At 41.8% G+C, this 26,980-nt stretch overlaps 1 protein-coding gene across 3 annotated transcripts in view; it reads left to right on the top strand.

The window, feature by feature from the left end:
- Positions 1-26,980, top strand: part of UBE2V2 (ubiquitin conjugating enzyme E2 V2) — a 49,034-nt gene that overhangs the window by 5,388 nt on the left and 16,666 nt on the right. For 2 of the 3 annotated variants that reach the window (XM_048840619.2, XM_075125246.1), the window contains exons 2-3: positions 7,540-7,694; positions 22,644-22,769. In XM_048840619.2, the coding sequence (XP_048696576.1) occupies positions 7,540-7,694; positions 22,644-22,769 (281 nt within the window). The remainder of the gene's footprint in view (positions 1-7,539; positions 7,695-22,643; positions 22,770-26,980) is intronic. The other variant, XM_048840621.2, reaches the window with a different exon arrangement.

Raw genomic sequence — 26,980 nt, 5'->3', positions numbered from 1 at the left:
CATAAACAGTTGTGTTAGAAATACACTAACTGCAACCAAGAAAAAAAAGTTGCAGAAATAATGGGGGAAACATTACTGCTGATGCTCAGTATGTAGCTTTCAAATGTTCACAACTTAGGTAAATCAAAACCACTTTTTTCTGGTCCAAGCAAAAGCAATGTCCTTGATGGAAGACTATGTCAATACCATGATTAAAGTTTCAAACTTCTTTCACGCTGGTTAGAATTTTTTAAAAGGAAAAGTGTTTATTTTTATCCCTTGCTGAACTCGAATGCTTGAAGTGGTTGTGCAAACATTAAGTCATTATACCTTTGATCAAAGACCACACATCAGGCCAAAATGTGACTTTCAGAAAGCAAGGAGTACATGAAAATTGGATACAATAGCATTTGTGTTGTAGCCTGAACTATATAGTGGGTGGTACATAGTTCCTGCTATAGTATTTTTAGGCAACACCTACAATTATGCAGATATATAAATCTTAGATTAATGTTGTGATCTGTGATTGATTATTTTACAAACCTAGGTTGGGGTTCCATCTCTATGGAAATATCATAGTAAATGCATATGGGACTCTCCTTGACGTGACTCACTGAGATTGAGACTTATACTTGCTGTTACAGTGATTCCTAATCTATTTAGGCAACTATTCCAGTTTGCTAAACTAAGACCCTGCAACATTATTTGCATGAATGGGCTTCCATTGTGTGTCACTATGAGGGGAGAGTGTCATAGATACAATTTCAGGGTCAGGAATTTTGACTTCTGCTTCCACCATCTAGTGATATCCCATGAAATCTCCTTCCTACACCTTCTCTTAAAAGGATATTACCAGATTTAAAATTATAAATAAACAAATATCTTTGCTTATGCAACTACCACCACTGTGGATTATTAAAAATGAATTTTAAACTCTAGTTTACTTGTCACTATACTCGTTTACTTTTTTCATTCTCTAGTTGGACAGTGAAAAGTTGATTGTCACTTACAATTTTGTATAGTTGGTTTCAGTTTTAGAGTTGCAATGCTGGAGTTAAAATAATTTTGTTGGACTCTAAAAAGATACAATTAAAACATTAGGCTTTATAAACTTTTTTTTAAAAGTTACAAATTTAATTTGATGTTGTCTTTTAAATGATTGGAATGGCGACTGGGCCCTTACCTAAGCCTTAGTTCACAGCTGCCTGTGTCACATTCTGCTGTACAAAATCTAATATCTAATAAAATGGGCAATTTGCCAAATCCCAGAATGTGCCATTTCGTATACCAGGAATGCAAATAGTAAAAAGCATGGAAATAAGCAGTGAAATTATTCAGCATTCCATCTGTGCTACATTCATTAGCTCCTCCTCTCAAACTTACCTCCTTTCCACAATTTTCAGCTCATCTATCTCCACTCTCCTCCCGAACAACCCTGAGGTCCACGGTATACATCTGATGAAGTGAGCTGTAGCTCACGAAAGCTCATGCTCAAATAAATTGGTTAGTCTCTAAGGTGCCACAAGTACTCCTTTTCTTTTTGCGAATACAGACTAACACGGCTGTTCCTCTGAAACCTATTAAAAGACTTACCGGCTTATTTCCTTGTGGGTTTTTTAGTTTGCATTCCTAGAACATGCATATATCAACCTAACTCTAAAGCCATGTCAACAGTTAAGTCAACCCAGCTGTGTCACTCAGGGATGTGAAAAATCCATAACCTGAATGATGTAGTTAAGCTGACCTAACCCCTGGTGTAGACAGCACTAGGTATATGGAAGAATTCTTCTGTGGACCTTACTACTGCCTCTTTGGGAGGTGGATTAACTACATTGATGGGAGAACCCCTTCTATTGCTGTCGTAAGTGTCTACACTGAGGCACTAAAGCTGCGCAACTATAGCCTTCCAGATTTGCCACTATAGTGTGTCAAGTGTAGACAAGCCCTAAATTAACAAAAATTCTTACCTATATTAGAAAGCGTGCACTTGTGTAATGATATCCATTTAAAATGTAAGATGGATGCATTTAAACAGTATTAAGCTAAATCAGTTTAGCTGCCTGCATGTTATGCATTTGCACCAGTGTTGCTAGATTTATTTTAGTTCCTTCAGTGAACATTTACTAATAGAGATAAGGTGAAAGTCTCATGTGTGAGACTTTCCCAATGTTTTGTCTTTAACTACATCAGAGTAGATACACTGGTGCAGACCTCCTAAAATAATGATATTGCTGTGGGTTAAGTGTCCTATGCTTGTTCTGAGGGTTTGCACTGGTTCAAAAAATGCAGTATAGATAGAACCTAAATACAATTATCAGCACTGTTATGTTCATGTGGATAGCTGTAAGCATTGATCCGTATTAGCCGCCTTGCAATGCTCCAGTGTTTCCTATGCCTCTTCATATCTGTACTCTCATATTACTAGTGTACTCTCATCCACTCCACAACTTGTTCTTCCTGACCTCCATGTATCCACAAACACTATCATGCTGCTGTATATGCATGCCACATCCAGCTTTTAAGCATTATATATAGGATCACTGTGACATACTATCATTTTTTATAAATTAATTGTGTTGGGGTGAAGATGATGTGGTTGGGAGTTGGAACATGGGGCAGTATGTGAGGTTTTTGTCTTGGAGTGGAGAAGAAGGACGGAGTAGAAGCGCAAAGTAGAAGCGTGCGCTCATAAGCTTCCTCTGATTCATCAGAATAGAATTCTGCCAGGAGGTTTGTCAGAGGGCATATCTGCTTTGATGAATCACAGGAGGATCATCAGAACAAAGTTGTTCTCTGGTCCACTTTTCTGAGGCAAGGTGGAGAGGGGAGGAGAAAGTTTATGGTCTGTCCTGTGCAGATCCATCAGACTGGGACTTCCTAATGGTGCACTGTAGGAAGTTTGTCAGAGAAAGAAGCTGTCTCCAGAGTAGAGCTGAATTTTTTCTAATAGATCTTGAACTCTAGGCCTCAGGTCTCCTATTTTCCCCTGATAGTTGTTAAGAGGGAGAAGAGGGGGAATACTTGCAGCTGAAAGTGTGTCAGTAGTGGAGTTAACAGCTCTGCTCAAGAGGCAGCTTTTCCCTCTAGCAAACCTAATTGCTTCTGAGTTGTTAGGAAAAAAAATCTCGAAATCTGAAATTCTGCTAAGACATTTCACATTTAAAGTGTTCCTTTATGCTAAAGACAAGTTCAGGGCCTCATCATCCTTGCTTACTGATAAAGTCAAACAAAATTGATAATAGCTCATGCTTTATTTGCACCAACACCATCTTCTAATATATTGAACTTTCACAAGTCAAGAAAGCAAAAACGCTTCAGCTAAGTTATATTCCCTTTTCAAAGTTTGTAGTTCATATTAGTGGATGCTTTTGAAAATGCCATCCAGAGATGCCTAAATGTTTTTGAAAAATTTGGCCTGTTTATTTTAAAATAAAATCACTAACTTAATTTATTGAAAGGCTAAATAACTTTTTATTGTTAATACTGAAAGCAATTTTGTTTTGAAATGATAAAGATTTTATGCCCTAAAGAGAAGCTTTTAATAAAAATATAATGTTAATAAGTGATGCTGCAAACACTTATGTACATGCTTAATTTAAAGCAGATCAGTAGTCCTGTTGAAGTCAATTGGATGTATTCATATGAGTAAAGTTAGTACCTGCTTAAATGTTTGTAGGATCAGGTGTTGGTTTGCAATATTTTGGTTTTTGCCTGTAGAAATTCTGTAAAATTCAAATAAGATACTTAACAGTGACATAAAAACAGCATTTGAAATTTAGTTTTATAATAGTATAAACTTTCAGATCAGTTTTACAAAGCTTCAACTTGATTTAAGTTAGTGATTATTTAAATTGCTTGATTTAAAAAAAAGAAGAGAAGGTGGAGCCATGTAAATCAGATTGTGTTGCCTCTGTAGGTTTTATGTTTGCAAGCATTTTCCCCCTCTCTGCTCCTGACAGTACTACACTAACCCAAAACATAATTTTTATTTAATATTTCCCTTTATTTCCCCCTTTTTCCCTTTTATTTTTGATTATTTTTGTGGGTCTAAATACATTGAAACAAAATAACTTTTCTATTAATAATGGAGTTTAGGGGAATGGAAGATGGGGTGGAAAAGGATGTGAAATAGGTCTGTTCTGTGCTTAAAAATTGGATTGACCAAGCTGTGTCACTCAGGTCTGTGAAAAATTTTGCACCCTGAACACTATAGTAAGCCAACCCTAACTTCCAGTGGCTACGAAGTCAGAGCTCTGCTCCCAACCATGCCTGTTTCCAACCCCTTTTCCCAATTTTTGGTGTTCAGAACTGGCCTGTAGCTGAAATGCTATAAGAATGTATTTGGAGTTTGTAGGGACTTCTTGTTTACCTAAAAGAACCCTATTTCAACCCCCGTTCACCCTCAAAAAATGTTAACACAAGAAAAAAATGGAGTGCTTGAAAATATATTTTAATTTTTTCTAAAACTATATAGCTTATTTGCCCTCTGGGAAATTATTGTATGAAATTTGGAAATTAATTAAATTCAAATGTAAAAGGGATTTATAATGTAGTGTAAAATTGTAAATGCAGGTTTTACCTTCGTAGGGTGTATGTGGGCCCATATTCTGTTGGAATTTACCATTGTTTTTGAATGTTACTGTAAACATTGAATAATCATGATTTGGTTATCTGTTAGGAATATGCATAGTGAAATATAGATAAAAAATCTGCTTGTGTGCATTTTCATTCTTTTTTTAGTGCAGTCATTTCCTTAGGTAGTGTGTGGTATAGGTGCTTAACAAATCTTCTCTCCCTTCCCCCTCAAGGGATAGATATTGTGTAAATCAGTAGAGATTGAGTCTTCACCTGCATGAACATTAAAAAAAAATCTACATTTATAGTACCAAAAAATTACATATTTTTCATTATGGGAAGATAAATTTATCCTAAGATAAATAGATGGGAAAGAGACTGCCCAGGAGTACAGAACACTAATCTCGTAACACTTAATTGGTAGCAGTGGTTAGACCGAAACATATCAGAGCTGATTATGTAAATTTCCCCACAAACCTTTGTTTCATGTCTATATACTTCTGCTCTGACCTCTCATTCTTCTAATAGGCTGCTATATTCAAAATGTGTAACATTTGTGATTTTTTTTTTATATTGATGACTGTTTCATTTTAGGTAATTGTGACCTAAAACTAGATTTTGAATGCTGGATTTAAGAAGTGAATAGTTTTTTGCATTAACACATTAAGCTACGTAACCGGTTTACTGTAAATTAGGGCTTGAAAAATCTACTCACCACTGGTAACTGTGAAGCATTTCCCAGCAAGTGAAGTGGCCTAACTTATTGTTTTTGCAGAATTTGACCCATTTTTTAAAAACTGAATAATTTCAGTGTAGTTTCAGGAATTACATTTGCCCCGGAAATATCTGCCAATATTTTGGATTTAAAATAACTTTTTCCTATTTTAAAATGTTTTTTTCCCCTCCTGTTGCAATGTAAAAGGCCCAAACTGGAAACTCTAATTTACTCCAGGATCCTGCAAACACTTAAGCATGTGTGTAATTTAATTACATGAGATTAGTTCCACTGTAGTCAATGGGATTTCTTAAACAAGTAAACTTACATGTGTAATTGTTTGTAGGTTAGGAGCTTTACCTGGCTAAACAGGAGAACAATGAAGCTGACTTGGAGATAATAGTGGGTAATCAGCAGAACATGAACTCGCAGTGGCTGTGTTCAGAAGACCTAGTGCAATCATTGGATGCATAAACAAGGGAATATTGAGTAGAAATAGAGAGGTTATTTTACCTGTGTACTTTGCATTGGTGTAACTGCTGCTGGAATAATATGTTCAGCACTGATGCCCACAATTCAAGGAGGATATTGAAAAATTGGAGAGGGTTCAGAGAAGAGCCATGACTGAAGGATTAGAAAACCTGCATTACAGTGACAGACGCAAGGCTTAATCTATGTAGTTTAACAAAGAGAAAGTTGAGGGGTGACTTGATTCCAGTCTGCAAATACTTACATGGGGAATAAATATTTAATAATGAGCTCTTCAGTCTAGCAGAGAAAGGTCTGACATGATTAATGGTTAGAAATTAAAGCTAGGCAAATCCAGACTGGAAAGAAGGCTTAATTTTTTTAACATTCAAAGTAATTAATCATGAGAACAATTTACCAAGTGTCATGGTGGATTTTCCATCATTGGCAATTTTAAAATCTATATTGAATGTTTTTCTAAAAGATATGCTCTAGGAATTATTTTGGGGAAATTCTGTTATGCAGGTAGGTCAGACTAGATGATCATAATGGTCCCTTCTGGCCTTGGAGTCTACTTACAAGGTGTTGTCAAAAGCAGAAAATAAACTGAAAAGATAGAGGGCCAGGTATATCAGTGTAAGTCCATTGACTTCAGTGGAGCTATGCAAACTTGTACCAGGTGATGATTTAGCCCAGAGAATTTTGTTTCCTGTAATTCCTTTCACTTTCTTTTTTTTCAAGTATTACTGTTTTTGTGAAGAAAAGTGAGCTTTTTTTTAAATGATGTCCCATTTAGCCCTTTCATATTTTAAAAGTTTCTAGCTCACATGGTTCTGAAAACTGAGCAAATTTAAACTGATGTAATTTTGTCTGCATGAGCTTGCAAAGGTAGCATCCATGCTTCTTTTGCTACTTATAGCTTGCCCAATGACAAGATGCTGGTCAACTTCACCAAAACTATCAGGAATCCTCTGAGCAGTAGTGAAACTGACAAGAATCATGAAGTTGTGACCTCTGGACATCACTTGTGGCCCACTTCTTTTGACTTTTATATCAGTCAGATATCTCATACAATTTTTCAAGCCCTTTTGTAATCAGAATGCCAGTGATGGGTGTGTGTGCATTTGGTTCCATATAATTAGATTTCTTTGACGATTGGAATGTTGTTACAGAAAATATATATGTATTGTAATGGCAGTCTATTAGGTGCTGGAGTCACCTAGCATTCCATTTACCATGCTGTCCAATGTGTGCAGTCCCAACACTGCTGCTGTAATCCTAGCATAACTTCTCTACTCCACCAGTCCGGAACAGTGGGTCTTAGTATTTTCCCAATTTAAGTACAAAACTATTGTTAGCAGTGTAGAAAATTCCATAATCTGAATTTCATGGTCTTTGTGGCACAATAGCTGAAAGCAGCGGGGAGAAATCTGTTACTATATGGTTATTTAGATTTACGAATGTATCTGGTGATACACTTAGACCCATAGTTACTGTTTTCTTAAACACTTTTACCATGGCATTTAAGACAGCAGGTTGCTTTATTTGAACATGTTGCTACTATATAATACTTAATTATGTTGCAAATCCTAGTGTGTTCAAATAATGACTTAATCTCAAACTGGGTGCCTAAAAATATTTTATATTAAGATACTCAAAATATGCTTTGTGAGGATTTTTATGACTGAAATTATATTAAATTGTGATGTTTAAGATGTCATTCAGACTATAAATTTAATAATCACTGACTTATGTTTTCTCGTTAATATTGCTATTTACATTACTTCACTTTATTTAAATAGTTAAAGTCCCTCGTAATTTTCGCTTGTTGGAAGAACTTGAAGAAGGTCAAAAAGGAGTAGGCGATGGTACAGTAAGCTGGGGCCTTGAAGATGATGAAGATATGACACTTACAAGGTGGACAGGCATGATTATTGGACCACCAAGGGTCAGTACAGTAGGTTAAAACTTCTGTTTTTTGTTTGTGGGTGGTACAAAATCCTATATTAAGATTACATTTTAGAGAAGCAATTCACTTAATGTTTAAAATGAAAAATACATAGTTGCAACAATAGTTTAATTTACAACTGTTCTGTCATAATCTGTCTTCAATTTATAACTAATCATAGCCTGACGAAGTAACTTGAGAGTTAAATATGAGAAGCTACATTCTAGTACACTCATATGTGCCAGCAAGCTTATATTCAGTGTTGGGGAATTATCCACATAAAATTCTGATTTCCTTAAAATCTGTAGAAAGGCTAGAAGGAATTGCACAGGAACATTTGGTGTAGGCACATATTTAGGTCTTCAGCAAAGCAATAGCCTGTGTGTATCCACATCTCTTCAGTTATTTTTATGTCTGTTGAGTAACCTGTGTGAAGGGGTTGTGCTTTGTGGCTATTGCTGCCTGGAATAGAGGCATAAGTTAAAGCTGTATATTAATGATGGAAATGCAGCTATGCCCTAAGATAGCAAAATAATTCTATACAGGAACTGTTGTTGGAGTATTCAACCACTTTTTTGCTACATGGGAGGTGATGTTTATCATATGCTCCTTGTAGATTTAGTTCTGCAGTAAAACAAGATAATTAAAAATTGACAGATACCTATAGTATGAGAAATTTACAGAATTTGAGAAAGGATAAGTAGTATTTTTCACTATCACATAATTCACTGCACGGTGTGTGAACATAGCTCATGTATAAAATCCAGCCAAAGTCTATTTCAAAGACCAGACAATTAACAGTGACCTCTGAGACAAACTAGCATTAACAAAAGTTTAAGTTCCAGCTGAACTCTGAATTTCTTTGGAATATATTTAACGAAACACCCTGCAGAAGAACTAGTAATCCTAAATTACTTATTTCTTTTTACACGAGCATTACCAAAAGTGAATGGGCAGATCTTGGAATGGGGTATTTTTTGTGCTAAGGAAATCTGCTGAAAAGCAACTTCGATGATAAGAGTACAAAACATACTTCTACGTAAATAGAGACTTGGGCTGATGCTCAAAGTGGTATTGTGCTACTAGGTTACTTTTACTGCTAGTGTTGAGTGATCATGATAGCAGTGCTATAGTTTATTGTGCAGTAAGTCCCTCCCTGCCGTAAGTCTTATTGGAAGAAGAAAACTGAGGCTCATATTGATAGTTGGGGGGGGGAGTATAATGATGGCACTGTCCAAGCTCCATCAACAATCCAAACTCAGCCTACTTGGGAAACTGGAATCAGTTGTCACTTGCAGTAGATTGTGCAGAGGTGTCAAATATCATCACACGTGTTCTGCTGGGCTCCTGAGGTTTGGGTATACCAAGGTTAAGTTCCCTCTAAGTTGCGCAGCTGCCTATTAAGCCCCTATTAAGACCTGCTGCGGCAGGAAGAGGCACCCCTCGCCGCTAGCCCCAAGCTGCTGCAGCACGAGAGGGGGTTGGGGGGAGTCCTCTCTCCCACTGCAGCCCTGGGGCAGCCTGCACCCCAAACCTCTCATCCTTGGCCCCACCACAGAGCCTGCACCCACCTGCACCTCCATCCTCTGCCCCAGCCCTGAGCCCCCTCTTGCACCCCGAACCTCTCAGCCCCGCCCCCACCACATAGATTTTATGTGCACCTATATGAAGGTGATGTGTCACACATCCCCATATTGGTGCATATAAAATACATTCTGCACATGGATGTAAAAAATTAGAGGGAGTACTGTGGCGAGAGGGATAGCTCAGTGGTTTGAGCATTGGCCTGCTAAACCCAGGGTTGAGAGTTCAGTCCTTGAGGGGGCCATTTAGGGATCTGGGGCAAAAATTGGGGATTGGTCCTTCTTTGAGCAGGGGGTTGGACTAGATGACCTCCTGAGGTCCCTTCCAACCCTGATATTCTATGATTCTAAGGGCAGATAATGTATAGGCACAGTAGTTACATGCCTTGGACACTGATTTCCAGAGTTGTGATGTCAGAATCAAAGTTTTTATTTAAAACCCTCCACGCCCCAATCTCATGGTTCTAGAGAAAAGCATTTAAAATGTAACCTGTTAACTGATACAGTAGTATTTGCCTGGATCTGCAGACAGCCTACAGCTGTGGGAGAAGCAACAGCCACCAGGAGAGTGCTTCCTGGATCCCTGCTCAGTATCGGAGCAGTCTAGACACTCGTTACCCTGAGGAAGTGGGCTGGCCTGGTCATGGCAGGGGCTCAGATGCCCCACTCAGCTCTGCAGGATTGGCTTCCCTTGGTGGGACTCAGTAGTCCCTGCTCTTACATGCTTTGGTCAGTAGTGAAATTGTTTACCATATAGACATTTAAATTATCATCACTGGGAATCTGATTTAACACCCCTAAAAAAACAAATGGTGGTGTTAACACCTTGAGCTAGACTTTTGAGTTGTCGTGTGTGGAATTAGGTAGATGTCACTGTGTGGCTTGTGCTTGGTTTACATTTTGAAGGTTTTCTTCAATACCATAAGGGCTAGCAATACTTTTTCTTTAAATAAAGTGAGATTCTGGAGGACAAGATGACTGCTTTGTGGGAGAGAGGTACCAAGTCACCAACCTAGTGTTATCTGCTTCAATTTGAGCCATAGGGTAGACAACCAGCAAACTTTTTGATGTTGCTGGTTAGAATGCAGGAGAGACCATGTGGGCTGGGATGCAAGTTCAAATTCTGCTTAGTTTAAAACTATGCTTTTTGTCTATCAGTATATTATTATTTAGTTAGGGCGCATGGGCAAAGAGGTGGACCAAATGAGCTCAGAGGGGTGGAAATGGTAGAACTCTAGTAGAAGTGAGAATTGGGAGGGTGGGGTCAGTCCCCTAAGCTAGGAGTTGTAGAAATGTTAAGGGGCTCAGGGTGAGGGTGAGCAACTGGGAGCAAAAGGAATGTTGGGGGAGGAAGATTATCAAATTTCATTGCCCTGTGCCCACATGAACTGCGGAATACTGGGAACCAGCTTTTTAATGCTTTGATTCCAGTGATGAAGTTAATACCATGGCCCAAAAAAATGAACTATTGATAACTTGGGTCACAAGTGAACAGGCAGTTAGTATTACCCTATTCCATATTAAAAACTTTTGGATGATTGGCAGTCTCTATTAAATAGAGACAGTAGTAGCAAGGTTATTGCAGCTCATGATTGAGGTGTATTGATAATTGATAATTGATAATTGAGGTGTATTGATTGGTACAATCAAAATTGTACCAGTTTCCCCAACAGTATTTTTCTGTACTGTCTGGCCCATGCCATTGCTGTTAGTGCCATACTCTACAATAGAGTGCTTTTCAAAAAATATTTAGAATATACAGAACATCCTTAGAGATGTTTAAATCTATCTATTTCCCAATTGTGTGAAACTAATACAAGCAGTCTTATGTTCCATCCAGTGGAAACTGGGGATCGAAGTGGTGCTGTGCCTTCCTGTGCTCTCCAGTGCAGAGGGACACAAACATGCACACGTAGCAGCCATATGTGACTGTGGAAAGCGGCTACACATAATCATTCTTTACCTGACACCAAGCTAGCTGCATCATATTAGCACAAACAACTCCATAGGCATTTTCAGGGGGTACAGACAACTGGAGGTGATCGAATCAGAGAAGAGCTACAGTAGGCAATGTGTAGCTTCTGACAGAAAACAGAGGAAATTGCTAATGTTACTCAGAGCATTAAGAGCTTTTCTGCTTTAAAGATGAAGGTATCATATAGCTGCAGAGTAAGGAAACAATGGCAGCATGACCCCTGGACAAAAGGTTGTTGACCGGTAAATACGAACATGGAGGGGTAGTCATTTCACAAGGAAGTCCTGAGATCATTCAGAGCTGGGATTGATATTCCATGCATGTCCAGTGGTTCTATGCAATTATAAATAAGCTGTGTCCCATCTATACTGCTGCTGATCCCAGTTCCCAATCGGATGATGGATTGATCTGTTTGTCTTTTTAAACAACTAGTTTTATATTCTGTTCTGTGTCTTTTTTCACCACAAGAGCAACTGATTAAACCTAAATCTTTAGCAGTCACACGCTTCATTTCATTCAGCCCTCAGATTTCCAGAGCATCCTTGTTTTCTCTATAAATAATACAGGATTGTGTTAAATTTTAGGAATTGTAGCCACAAGCCAAAACTACCAATCAATTTCTGTGGTGCTGAATCTGTTTAGAACTCCCTCTTTGGAAAACATAGTGACTGTACAGCTTCAAGTTTCTCTCATCTTAATGGAATTTTCAGACTGTCTACATATCAAGACTACCCTGATTAATGCAGTTGGCAATCTCCTCCTGGCACTGAATAAAAAAATTGTTCCTGATGACACTCAGATCTTTTAGCAGTCTTTCATGCTATTAACTTTCAGGTGCTGGTGATAAAGCTGTGGTCCCTAAGAAAGGATCTGGATGCCCCTTGATGACTGTACCCATTCCTAGAAGGGAGGAATTAGAGGGTGGTTATGGACACTGTCCTGTATTCAGAGTGCCCAGAATTTTTTCCCATTGTTTCTTTCTGTCCCTTTTGCTGCTCTGTGTATATAGAGCCCTCTCAGGGGAGATAATCTGATGATATGGATTGTGGTGTCGATGCTATGACCCTTACTGTGTCTAGTAGCCTCATTGTGGACAGTTGCTTGGTCACTGGAGTAATTAGCTGAAATTTTTACTTGGAGAGAGTGACAGCTAGCTGTGACATACAAGATTAAGGGTGGTTGTTTGTGGGTAGGGGAAAGTTTTGAGGAGCATGTTGCCATTTTGGGTTCCCGTTATTCATGTGTATAGTATATGCACTGGTGAGAAACATATGGAACTTGGGTCGACCCTGACTTGCTTTCTCAGGATGGAGGCCTGTATGTCAGTGGCCTTGAGTGGCCATTGCTATTGACAGCTGTAGATTATTCAGAAAATTCAGTTATTGTAGAACTGACCACAGTCCTCCGTGCTTTGATCATGTCCATGCTAGACTGCTGTAATAACCTTCAAATAGGGCTTCTCAACATTGTTAGAATCTACAACAGTTTTTCTTTGAGTGCTTGCACGTTTTCATTCCTTTATAGGTGTGTGCACGTCTCATGCACAGTTGTTAGAGAAATTTTTCCCTCGTTGGTACCCATCACGATGGCTCAAGCACCCTCTGTCATGTACCATTGCTCTACCTGGAGTCCAGACTCTTGGACCCTGCAAGATGGGAAGGTCCCAGAGTTCAGGCTCCATGCCCGAATGCCTACATCACAATTAAATAGCCCCTTAGCCTGAGCCCTGTGAGCCCAAGTCAGCTGGCATGGGCCAGACACGGGTTTTTCATTGCAAGGTAGATATACCCTGAGAGACATTTGAGGGAGTCTCTCTCACTGGAGCACTGTTCAGTTAAGGAGGAATTGCCACTTCCAGAGCCTGCACCAGGTCCATCAAAGGCATCCCCCAAAAGATCTCTGGTGCAGAACCATCTGTCATTGCTGCTCCCAACCACCCCAGAGGTATATGCAGCTGCAGGAGATCTGCTTCGCCTCCCTGTAGCAGTATCCCCAGAAATGCAAGAAAGTTTACAGTTGGTACCTATGCCTGCCGCGCCAACCTCTCCATGTCAGGAGCTCATGGTACCGTTACCTCCCATGCTTCTGGAAAGGCCGGTGCAGTCAAAGGGCAATGATATCCCCGGAATCACAATCCCCTGGCTCAGGTTGCCTATCCCCAGTCCCAAATTGTTCTGCTCCCCCCATGATGTTGAACATTGTGACATACCAGGGTACACTCCAGTCTAATGAGCAGCTGTGTCACCCCTGCCCTGCAATGTTAGGTGCCTTACAGTGCCTTGTAAGTAGCACCCACCTGGGCTACTCAGAAGCAGTCTTCCAGCATGCAAGCCAGACCCTGAGTGTCTTTGTGTAACTGCAGCCTGCCAGCCAGCTTGGTTTACACTTTGGCTCTCCCCAGCCTTGATTATGCTGTAGGGTGACCCCAACACACCCTCAGTCTTAGATTTCCCCCCAAAAATGTATGTCCTGTACTGCCCAGCCCTCTCCTGGACAGCACAAGTTATATTAAGTGTGTTATTCCTTTGAGAATAATATGCACACAGCTTGTCACCACCCCAAATGGAGTTGCCCAGACACCTCAATTTAAAACACAATGGATCAGATAAAATAAGTTTAACTACAAAGAGCAGATTTTAAGTTAATATAGGTAATGAAGCTTAAGAGTCAGAAATGGTTGCAAGAAAAGTTAAGATAAAACATTATTGGTGCCTAATTTAACAAACTATGTTAAATTCAAAGCACACAGTTTTCCCACCACATGCTTTCAGCAGCCTTACAGACCAAACTTCTTAGGTCATAGAATCACAGTAGTGTAGGTCTGGAAGGGACGTCAATAGATCATCTAGTGCAGTCCCCGGCACTCAAGGCAGGACTAAGTAATAACTAGACCATTTCTGACAGGTGTCAGCGCCTCTCCCTCCCCTCTACCCCTGAGTCCAATGAACGCTTCCTTTGTTGCTTCAGGTGCAGTGAATGCGATGGGCAGGGAGAGAGAGGAGTGCCCTGGGTTGTTTGTCCATCCTTTTTATAGTTTGTTGCTCACTTGAAAAACATTTCCAGCTGGGCACCAGGAGACAGTCTACTACTGGCTTTTTCCTCACCTGTTATGAGCTCTTTGTTTCCCTTCCTGCTTGATGACTCTGTTTACTGCTTAAATGCAAACGAAGCAGAGCACACATTCCTTTGTTTAGGAGAGACCTGTTTACCAGTCTCAGTTTGGGCAGGGCTGTGGGACATGTGTTAATAACATTGTGGCAGGCTTCGTACCTCGTCAACCCCTTAAGTCAAGTTGCCTCTCTATACCTACATCCGTTTTCTAACTCCCTTCCCCCGGTAGTCAGCACAGTGTGGCCCAATGGCCAGGATCTGTCTACTGCCTTTTCCTGAGTGGGGTAATGCAACCTAGCAGCCAGAGTCCATTCAATATGCCTCTGGGGCAGTGCAGCCCAATGGCCAGAGTCCACCTAATTCCCCCTCCCCTAGTGGGATAGCACAGCCTATTGGCCAGAGTCAATACTGCCACCTTTGGAGGCAAAACGAGGCCTAATGGCTAGCGCTTGGGGACCGTCACAAGGGGGTGGTAGCCCCTGGTAGGGGGGGTCTGGGACCACCTGACTCCACTGGGACCTGGCCCAAGGCCCTGCCAGCAATGGAGCGATCTGTCACAGGGTCAGCGGGCAATCCTTCTGAAACAAGCTGACCTCATAAGGGTGCGAGGTACCACTCCCTTACCCTCCCTGGGTCACTTCCTACCAGCCCTCCTGCAGCAGTGGTCCATATGGTATTGGGGTTTCCATGCTCCTCAGCACCAGACACTCCCTGGGTTGCAATAGCGGTAGGCCTCTGGTCCAGGTTTCTGGCTCTTCAGCTCTCATAGGTAAGGGCTGTAAGAGCTCCTGGGTTGGAGCCCTTTCCAAGTGTCCTTCCTCCTTCACAGTCAGCCCTGACTGAGCAATTCTGCAGTTTTTTATACCTGACTTCCAGGTGGAGCATGCACAGCAGAGCCTCAGGGGTGGGGCTTCCTCTGCTAGGAGGGAAGGATTAACCCCCTCCGTACCAGTGCAGGACTGATCTGCCCCATCACAAACATCATACAGGGTTATCTTATAATTTCACATACAATGTGGCTATACATGTTACCAGGACAATAATAACAAGCAAGTTATGAATCTTCAAATGACACCTCACAATGCTTTGTGTGCTTTGTACAAAGTTTATTACAATAGTGTGTAGGGTGTGACTACATGGCTCTCACAGACATTTCAGATTCTTCCTCTTTGAACTCAGAAGTGCATTTAACTGTGTCCCATCCAAGATAGCAGGTATGTCCTCCAGCAGAGACTTGGGGACCAAGGGTCATGCAACAGTCATAGCAATAGCCTCTGTATCCTAAGGGGCAATTGCCTAGTTAAAGTTGGGTCTGAAGCCAATATCAGTGGTCGTTCTGGACACCATGGGGCGTCCCTTCTCCTGATAGGCCCTCCTTACAGCCATCTTGTTCTTTGTCATTCAGACTGCTCTGGGGGCATCATTCTCTGGTATTCTGTACCAAAATCTGTACCAAGATCTGCAGCCAGAAGTCACTCAACTAGGTTCCCCATCACAAGTCATGGAGCAGCTACCACCTCAGAATCCTGTGGTGTACGCTTTATCGTCACCAGTTGAGGCTGTTGTGGCAGCAAGTGATTCACCACTGCCAGAGGGCCTCAGGGCTCATCAAGATCTATTGAGAAGAGTGGTCTCTGTTCTTGACATTCAGGCAGAGGAGTTGTGTCCATGAGTTGGTGGACATTCAGGTATCGGTAGCCTCTGCCAGCCTGCTCTGCTGATTAACAAAGCCATTATGGAGCCAGGTCAAGGGGCTATGGCAGACACTATCTTCCTTATCTCCTATAGCAAAGTGAGCTGAAAGGAGGTACTATGTCCCCTCTAAGGGATCTAGAGTATTTGTACCCTGGTCCAGCTTCCTTGAAGGACACTTACTTCCATGTTGCAGTATGGCACAACCATTGGATGTTTCTCAGATTTGTGGCAAAGGGGGTCCATTATCAGTTCAGTGGTCTCATTTGATCTGTCTTTCTTTGGATGTTCATAAAATGTATGGCAATTGCGGCAGCAAATATATGAAAATCAGGAGTCCATATGTTCCCTTAGGTGGACAACTGGTTGATCAGAGGTCAGTACGAGGCTCAGGTGTTATCTAGTGTATCTACAGTCCTATCCACATTCGATGTACTGGGGCTCCTAGTAAATTGAGACAAATCAATTCTAAAACCTGTACAGAGGAAAGAATTTATTGGAGCTCTTAGACTCCGCAAAGGCCATGTTCTTGCTGCCATAATCCTGGCAGTATGGGGCTTGGTGCTGCAGCTGAAAGCTTTCACCACAGCATACAGCTGCCTCAACCTTGTGGGTTACATGGCAGTGTGTACATATGTGGTTCAACATGCCAAGCTGCAGGCATGGCAAGCGTTAGTACATGCCCCAAGTCGTCGTCATTTGGACAATGTGGTTTGAGTGCCAATGTCATTTTTGTCATTTTTTGGATTGGTAGATGGACCTCTGAAAATCTGAGGGTGCGGGCCTTTATCCCACAGCTACCAAACTTCACTTTAATCAGACACCATCAGCCCTGGGTTTGGGGACCCATATGGATCCCTGCAGCATCCGAGTCTCTGGTTGCCTCAGGATCTAATGACTCATATAAATGTCTGGGAAGTAAGAGCTGTACAACTAGCCTGTTAAGCTTTCCTCCTGATACAGCAGGAAAGAACTTGTTAATTCTAACAGACAGCTCTGCGTCAATGTCTTACATAAACAGAGAGTTGCATAAATTATACTCCTCCCTATACCAGGAGGCAGATTGTCTCTGGGATTCTTGCATAACCAATTTAATTCATCTTGGGGCTGCTTACCTTCGAGGGAAGCAGAACATGTTGGCAGATCAACTGAGCAGGACCGTCTCCGATCACCACAAGCAGTTTTCATGCCCAGACATCATCAGATCCATCTTCTAGCTCTGGAGGATTCCCCAGGTGGACCTGTTTGCAACAGAGTCAAACAGAAAATGCCATCGTTTTTGTTCCTGGGAAGTTGTCAGCCCAGGCTCATTGACAGATGCTTTTCTGCTACCCTGGAAGGACCTCCTACTGTATGACGTCCCTATGATTCCCTTGCTGCCCAGGGGTCTTGTTCAAAGTCAAACAAGACCATGCTCATCTCATCTTTATGCACTGGCTTGCCCTTTTCAACACTGTTATTTGCCCCTGCTGACCTTGTCAGTCAAGCCTCTGTTGTCCTGCTGGATCCAAACTTGCTTTGTCAGGATCACGGCCAGATGCTCCATCCCAACCTATGAGACTTCCACCTGATTGTGTGGATGGTTAGTGATTAACGCCTTTGGAGAGATCCTGTTCTAAGGATGTCCTGGAAGTGCTTCTGAATTGTAGAAAACCCTCAAATAGGGGCACTTATGTGCATAAATTAAAGTGCTTTTCCATTTGGTCCCAGAAGAAAGGCATATCCCCAAAGCATGTACCTCTGAGCCTTGTACTTAACTCTCTTCTGTACCTAAAACATCAAAGTTTGGCAGTTAGCTGCCAGATGTCCTCTTACAGAGCTATATAAGCCTTCCAGACCTTGGTGGATAGTAGATTCCTTTTCTCCAACTCCATCACTACCAGTTTCATAAAGAGCTTGATCAGATTGTACCCACATGTGCAAGATCCTATACCTCCATGGGATCTGAACTGGTCCCAGCAAAGTTAATGGGACCACCTTTTGAACCCCTTGCAACTTGCTCTTTGCTCCAGCTCTCTATAGAGGTAGCATTTTTAGTTGCCACCTCAGCAGAAGAATGGGCAAGTTGAGAGCCCGAGTGTCAGAGCCTCCTGTCATTAGGATAAAATTTATCTGTGCCCTCACCCAAAATTTCTCAAAGGTAGTCTAATTTTTCATGTTAACCAGTAAATCTGTTTGTCAGCATTCTTCTTGAAAACCCATGTGCATAGAGGTGAGAGGAGACTACACTGGATGTGAGAAGGGCTTTAGCTCTCTACCTTGAGTGTACTAAGTCCTGTAGATCTTCCACACAGTTGTTTGTTGCAGTTGTGGACAGGGCTAAGGGCCAACCAGTTTCCACTCAGAGAATCTCATCTTCGATCTCCTTGTGCTTTTGTTTATGCTACCAGTTGGCTAATATAGCCCCACCAGTTAGAGTATTGGTGCATTTTATTGGAGCACAGGCAACTTCAGTGGCTTTCTTGGCACAAGTGCTGATCACAGTCATTTGTAAAGCAATGTCCTGGTCATCAGTTCATACCTCTTTCTTTTCATTATGACATTTCCTGTCAGTCCAGGGCCAATGCTAATTTCAGGCACGTTGTCCCATAATCACTGTTCAGGTAGATTCCTAGCCCACCTCTGTGTTTGTCTGCTTGTGAGTCACCTGCAGTGGAATGGACATGTACAAGCACTCAAATTTAAAAACTGTTACCTATCTTTCTGTAACTGATGTTCTCAAAGATGTGTTGCACATAGAATCATAGAATATCAGGGTTGGAAGGGACCTCAGGAGGTCATCTAGTCCAACCCCCTGTTCAAAGCAGGACCAATCCCCAACTAAATCATCCCAGCCAGGGCTTTGTCAAGCCTGACCTTAAAAACCTCAAAGGAAGGAGATTCCACCACCTCCCTAGGTAACGCATTCCAGTGTTTCACCACCCTCCTAGAGAAAGTTTTTCCTAATATCCAATCTAAACCTCCCCCACTGCAACTTGAGACCATTACTCCTCGTTCTGTCATCTGCTACCACTGAGAACAGTCTAGATCCATCCTCTTTGGAACCCCCTTTCAGGTAGTTGAAAGCAGCTATCAAATCCCCCCTCATTCTTCTCTTCCGCAGACTAAACAATCCCAGTTCCCTCAGCCTCTCCTCAGAAGTCATGTGTTCCAGTCCCCTAATCATTTTTGTTGCCCTCTGCTGGACGTTTTCCAATTTTTCCACATTCTTCTTATAGTGTGGGGCCCAAAACTGGACACAGTACTCTAGATGAGGCCTCACATCCCTCGATCTGCTGGCAGTGCCCCTACTTATACATCCCAAAATGCCATTGGCCTTCTTGGCAACAAGGGCACACTGTTGACTCATATCCAGCTTCTCGTTCACTGTAACCCCTAGGTCCTTTTGTGCAGAACTGCTGCCTAGCCATTCGGTCCCTAGTCTGTAGCAGTGCATGGGATTCTTCCTTCCTAAGTGCAGGACTCTGCACTTGTCCTTGTTGAACCTCATTAGACAAATCCTCTAATTTGTCTAGGGCCCTCTGTATCCTCTACCTACCCTCCAGCGTATCTACCTCTCCTCTCAGTTTAGTGTCATCTGCAAACTTGCTGAGGGTGCAATCCACACCATCCTCCAGATCATTAATGAAGATATTGAACAAAACTGGCCCAAGGACTGACCCTTGGGGCACTCCACTTGATACCGGCTGCCAACTAGACGTGGAGCCATTGATCACTACCTATTGAGCCCGACAATCTAGCCAACTTTCTATCCACCTTATAGGCCATTCATCCAGCCCATACTTCTTTAATTTGCTGGCAGGAATAGTGTGGGAGACAGTGTCAAAGGCTTTGCTAAAGTCAAGGAACAACCCGTCCACTGCTTTCCCCTTATCCACAGAGCCAGTTATCTCATCATAGAAGACAGTTAGATTAGTCAGACATGACTTGCCGTTGGTGAATCCATGCTGACTGTTCCTGATCACTTTCCTCTCCTCTAAGTGCTTCAGAATTGATTCCTTGAGGACCTGCTCCATGATTTTTCCAGGGACTGAGGTGAGGCTGACTGGTCTGTAGTTCCCAGGATCATCCTCTTTCCCTTTTTTTAAAGATGGGCACTACATTAGCCTTTTTCCAGTCGTCCGGGACCTCCCCCGATCGTCATGAGTTTTCAAAGATAATGGCCAATGGCTCTGCAATCACATCCGCCAACTCCTTTAGCACTCTCGGATGCAGCGCATCCGGCCCCATAGACTTGTGCTCATCCAGCTTTTCTAAATAGTCCCGTACCACTTCTTTTTGCACAGAGGGCTGGTCACCTCCTCCCCATGCTGTGCTGCTCAATGCAGTAGTCTGGGAGCTGACCTTGTTGGTGAAAACAGAGGCAAAAAAAGCATTGAATACACTAGCTTTTTCCACATCCTCTGTCACTAGGTTGCCTCCCTGATTCAGTAAGGGGCCCACACTTTCCTTGACTTTCTTCTTGTTGCTAACGTACCTGAAGAAACCCTTCTTGTTACTCTTCACATCTCTTGCTAGCTGCAACTCCAGGTGTGATTTGGCCTTCCTGATTTCATTCCTGCATGCCCGAGCAATATTTTTATACTCTTCCCTGGTCATTTGTCCAGTCTTCCACTTCTTGTAAGCTTCTTTTTTGTGTTTAAGATCAGCAAGGATTTCACTGTTAAGCCAAGCTGGTCGCCTGCCATATTTACTATTCTTTCTACACATCGGGATGGTTTGTTCCTGTAACCTCAATAAGGATTCTTTAAAATACAGCCAGCTCTCCTGGACTCCTTTCCCCCTCAAGTTATTCTCCCAGGGATCCTGCCCATCAGTTCCCTGAGGTTGTCAGTCTGCTTTTCTGAAGTCTGGGGTCCGTATTCTGCTGCTCTCCTTTCTTCCTTGTGTCAGGATCCTGAACTCAACCATCTCATGGTCACTGCCTCCCAGGTTCCCATCCACTTTTGCTTCCCCTACTAATTCTTCCCACTTTGTGAGCAGCAGGTCAAGAAGAGCTCTGCCCCTAGTTGGTTCCTCCAGCACTTGCACCAGGAAATTGTCCCCTACACTTTCCAAAAACTTCCTGGATTGTCTGCACCGCTGTATTGCTCTCCAATCATCCTGATATCTGCTGGAAGTCTCCCATGAGAACCAGGGCCTGCGATCTAGTAACTTCCGTTAGTTGCTGGAAGAAAGCCTCATCCCCCTGGTCCGGTGGTTTATAGCAGACTCCCACCATGACATCACCCTTGTTGCTCACACTTCTAAACTTAATCCAGAGACTCTCAGGTTTTTCTGCAGTTTCATACCGGAGCTCTGAGCAGTCATACTGCTCTCTTACATACAGTGCAACTCCCGACTTGTTCTGCCCTGCCTGTCCTTCCTGAACAGTTTATATCCATCCATGACAGTACTCCAGTCATGTGAGTTATCCCACCAAGTCTCTCTTATTCCAGTCACATCATCATTCCTTGACTGTGCCAGGACTTCCAGTTCTCCCTGCTTGTTTCCCTGCATGTCCATTCCACAACCTGTCGTCTTCCTCCTCCTCCTCTTTGTCAGAGTCTGCCAGGTACACAGGAACTGAGGAGGGTCAGGGGTGGCTCTTCTTATGCGAGCATGCAGTGACATGTGGGTCAGAGGGTGCTTGAGCTACCCCGATGGGTACTGCTGAGGGAAAAAGTTCTCAGACAAGCGCACACAAGGTGCGAACATGTGGAATGGACATGTGCAGGACATCTCAAAGAACAACAGTAGTAGGAATGTAGGTAACCAGTTTTTACAGAAAGTAGCTGTTTCCATGGTTGCTCCTGTGTAGAGGAGAAAGAGAGTCGGTTGCCAGTGTGAGGTACAACTGAATATCATAGTAGATAAATCCTTTCATAATCTAGCCATGAGTACTTGATCATGTCCTCTTTGGCAGTTGGCTTGGTTTTCTTTGTTCTATGTTCAGGCAGAGCTTTCTTGCTCATAAGCCATAAATTGTGGAATTTGTTCCTGGAGTTCTTCCATAGTTACTACTAAACTGCTTCTACAGGATTTTGTTGCAAATTCCATTTATTTTGGTCTTTGTTCTTGAGTGTTTCTAGGCTTTTCTCCTTTTGTTTTATATTCATCTACCTCTTCCCCTGTCCTGATCTTTGCTGCATTAGAGGATTTACCTTTTGGTAAGGGTGGTTTGCCCGATGGTTTAGGTTTGCCCTTGTGCCAGAGTTCAGGGGTGGGGAGGAAGCGTATGTGTGGCTTAGCTTTGCCAGTGGGTTAGTCCTCTTTTCTCTGTATAGTTTTTTTAAAAAAATGTCTTTTGTTTGTTTTTTGTATGTGGTGCTTTCGATACCTATAATAGGTGCCTTTTTACGCAATGATTATTTTAACGTAGTTAAATCTTTGTTAAAAAAATATTGCATATTGATCAGCTAATCAAGATAACTGAGGCATTGACATGTCACAAAGTAATCAAAGACCTCAATTGTAAAATAATAAAAACAGAGTTAAAATCATCCCATTACATATTTCCTCTCCCTAACCCATCTTGCTGTGTTTGTGTATTTCTAAAGTACTTTTTAAATAACAACTTTCAGTAAGATGCATTAATCTTTTTGTTTTTCTTTTTAGACAAACTATGAAAACAGAATATACAGTCTGAAAGTAGAGTGTGGACCTAAATATCCAGAAGCACCTCCAACAGTTAGATTTGTAACTAAAATCAATATGAATGGAATAAATAATTCCAATGGAATGGTAAGTTAAAATGGTAAAATCAACCTCCTTGTTAATCTGTACTCTGCAATTATTTATAGTAAAAAATTCCATTGAGTGTTATGGGTGGGTGGGAAAGAGCCTTCGTATTTAAATTATACTTTATAAATGATCATTTGTTTAAACAAGGATTTTAATTTGTGATGATTTTTGTTTGCAAACAATATGCAGGTATAAATTGAAGCTGTTCTTTTAAGTTGAGTAAAAAAGCTTTGTGTTTAAGCAGTTTATATGCAGCTCCTTTACAGTATTCCTCTTCAATGGGGCTTGAGTTTACCTAAGAATATGGAATGCTGTACTGCTCAAGACTTTTGATATCTGCCTTACTTAACCACTAAGGATCATTTAAATCTCTGAACAGTTTTGGCTGGTGCTTTGAGCTAATGCAAGGCACTAATTATAAATTACTTTTTGTTACTCTTGACATTTTAAATTTGGGAAGTACTGAGAATGAAATTGCAGTCTTTAAATATGTTCTTATCTGCTCGCTAAGACTCCAGATGAAGTTCCAAACTTAACATGCAGTTTTGTTTTGAAAATTGGGGGCCTCTCAGTAAATTCCATATCAAATATGCATGGTTTTCAAGTGAAGTGATTGCTTTTTCTAACTGGGAGGCCTGAAAACTCAGTCTGGGTTCCGAACTAGGTTCTGTACTTCTCTCACAGCATCACTAAAAGGTTCTCCAAGACAAGTTAAGACTTCAACAACACTTGTGCATTCAAAATGTAAAAACTTAGTTAATTTACAATAAACAAATGTGCCAAATGCACACAGGAAGGAGAGCTGAGTAACAAAATGCCGTTTTTATGTAGTCACTAATCCAAGAAACACTGCATAAACTCCTGCCTAAACTGAAAAGGGAGCAGTCTGAAAACATCTTAAACCTAGAGTTTTAGATGCATGTAGAGGAACACCATCAACTTGAAAATGGAACAATTTCAAAAAAAGAATTTTTTAAATACAGTTTCAGATACTACATCTGCCCTTGAGTCCCTCTTTCAATTTCTGTACATTCATGTTTTCCTGGGTGGTTCCCTCCCCCCCCCCCCGAGAAATTGATACTCCAGGAGAAACACTGAAACTGACTTTGCAAAGTGCTATCGGAGTAAAACGAAAAATAATATTTTCTTCCTGTTTCTATCAGAGGTGGTGTTTGTAGGAGAAAATTTTTCATATAGAAGGGTGTTTTTTCTCTTTGTTGACAGTATCATTTTATTGTCCTTGGTCACAGAATAGTGATAATCTGTGTCTTTACAAACTAAGACCACACTCCTGCAACTGGACTAGCATTGGTAGTTCCCAGCACCATTGCATTGGCAACTGATGTCAATATGACTTGCCTGTGCAGGGCTGGTGCCTAAATAGGAGTTGGGTTTAGTAAACTCAACTGTTGAACCAAATTGCAAACAACAACAAAATTAAGAGGTCTTCCTGATGAACTGCAAAATTGCTGTAAGGCCTATGTGGGACTGTAAATAGTAGACTACAGAACCCACTAGCAAGCTTGAAGGTTGCCCTGCCTGATCGTCATTTTTTCAGGTATAGTAACTCGTCTCTAATAGTCTATTTGGGGACTAGAGATTTTCCCTTACATAAGAACGGCAGTACTGGGTCAGACTAATGGTCTGTCTAGCCCAATATCCTGTCTTCCAACAGTGGCTGCTACCAAATGCTTCAGAGGGAATGAACAGAATAGGGCAATTTGTTGAATGCTCCATCCCCTATTATCCAATCCCATCTTCTGGCCTCAGAGGTTTAGGGGTTCCCAGAGCATGGGTGGCTAATAGGTCCATCAATGGCTATCTTCCATTAATTTATCTAATTCTCTTTTTTGAACTGAGTTATACTTTTGGCCTTCACAATATCCCCTGGCAATGCGTTCCACAGGCTGACTGTGTGTTGTGTGAAGAAGTATTTCCTTTTGTTTGTTTAAACCCTGTTGCCTTTTAATTTCATGGGGTGACCCTTAGTTCTTGTGTTATGTGAAGAAGTAAACACTTCCTTATTCACTTTCTTCACACCATTCATGATGTTCTAGACCAGTGGTTTTCAACCTCAAGTCATGACCCAATACTGGGTCGCGGAATGTAAGGCCCTGGGTCGTGACGGCTCTGGTCAGCACCACCGACCGGGCCATTAAAAATCCTGTCAGCAGTGCTGCCCGGCTAAGGCAGGCTAGTCCCTATCTGTTCTGACACGGCGCTGCATCCTGAAAGCGGCCAGCAGCAAGTCTGGCTCCTAGGCGGGAGGGCCATGGGACTCTGCGCACTGCCCCCGCCCTGAGCACCGGCTCTGCACTCCCATTGGCCGGGAACTGGCCACTGGGAGCTGGGGGAGGCGGTGTCTGGGGCGAGAGCTGTGCGGAGGTGCTTCTGTGCCTCTGCCTACGAGCTGGACTTGCTGCTGGTTGCTTCCGGGGCACAGCGCTGTCCGTGGTACCAGGACAGGCAGGAAGTCTGCCTTTGCACCCCTGCTGCGCCGCTGACCAAGAGCAGCCCGCATCCCAGCCCTGAGCCTTCCCCAAACCCGGAGCCCCTCCTGCACCCCAAACCCCTCATCCCTGGACCGACCCTGCAGCCCTAGCCCTGAGCCCCTCCCAAAACCCTCATCCCCAGCTCCTTTGGGTCGCGGGCATCAACAATCTTCAACTGGGTTGCCACGAAAAAAGGTTGAAAACCATATAGACCTTGCTCATAGCCCCACTTAGTCATCTCTTTTCCAAGATGAACAGCCCCAATTTTTTAAATTTCCTCATATGGAAGTTGTTCCATACCCTGAATAATTTTTGTTGCCCTTGCCAGTACCTTTTCTCATTTTAATATATCTGTTTTGAGATGGGGTGACCAGAACTACTCATAGTATTCAAAGTGTGGGCGTACCATAACTTTATGACTATATTAACTATTCTATTATCTTTCCCTTTTCTAATGGTTCCTAACATTGTTAGCCTTTTTTGACTGCTGCTGCATCTTGAGTAGATGTTTTCAGAGAACTGTCCACAATGACTCCAAGATCTTTCTTGAGTTGTAACAGCTAATTTAGACCCCATCATTTTGTATGTGTTGTTTGAGATTGTTTTCCAATGTGCATTACTTTGCATTCATCAACATTGGAATTTCATGTGCCATTTCGTTGCCCAGTCACCCAGTTTTGTGATATCCCTTTAACTCTTTGCAATCTCCTTTGGACTTAATTATCTTGAATAATTTTACATAATCTGCAAACTTTGACACCTCACTGTTTACCCCCTTTTCCAGATCACTTATGAATATGTAGAACAGCACTGGTCCCAGTACATAGCCTTGGGAGACCACGCTATTTATCACTCTCCACTGTGAAAACTGACCTGTTATTCCTGCTCGGGCTGTCAAGCGATTAGAAAGAGTAATAGAATACCATTTATTTAAATATTTTTGGATGTTTTCTACATTTTCGAATATATTGATTTCAATTGCAACACAGAATACAAGTGTACAGTGCTCACTTTATATTTATTTTTATTACAAATATTTGCACTGTAAAAGCCAAAAGAAATAGCATTTTTCAAGTCACCTAATACAAGTACTGTAGTGCAAACTCTTTATCATGAAAGTTGAACTTACAAACATAGAATTATGTACAAAAAAACCTGCGGTCAAAAATTAAAACAATTTAAAACTTTAGAGCCTACAAGTCCACTCAGTCCTATTTCTTATTCAGCCAATTGCTCAGACAAACAAATTTGTTTACATTTGCAGGAGATAATGCTGCCTGATTGTTTACAATGTCACCTGAAAGTGAAAACAGGTTTTTGCATGGCACTACTGTAGCCGGCATTGCAAGATATGTACAAGCCAATTGTTCTAAAGATTCATATGTCCCTTCCTGCTTCAACCACCATTCCAGAGGACATGCATTCATGCTGATGACAGGTTCTGCTCGATAAGAATCCAAAGCAGTGCGGACTGACACATGTTCATTTTCATTATCTGAATCAGATGCCACCACCACAAGGTTGATTTTCCTTTTTGGTAGTTCAGGTTCTGTAGTTTCCACATTGGAGTGTTGCTCTTTTAAGACTTCTGAAAGCATGTTCTACACCTCGTCCCTCTCAGATTTGGAAAGGCACTTCAGATTCTTAAACCTTGGGTCAAGTGCTGCAGCTATCTTTAGAAATCTCACATTGGTACCTTCTTTGCGTTTTGTGAAATCT

The sequence above is a fragment of the Caretta caretta genome, chromosome 2 (genome assembly GCF_965140235.1).
Source record: "Caretta caretta isolate rCarCar2 chromosome 2, rCarCar1.hap1, whole genome shotgun sequence".
Classification (NCBI taxonomy): Eukaryota; Metazoa; Chordata; order Testudines; family Cheloniidae; genus Caretta; species Caretta caretta.
Note: the sequence above shows the minus strand (reverse complement) of the source record. Positions and strands in the feature narration are given on the sequence as shown.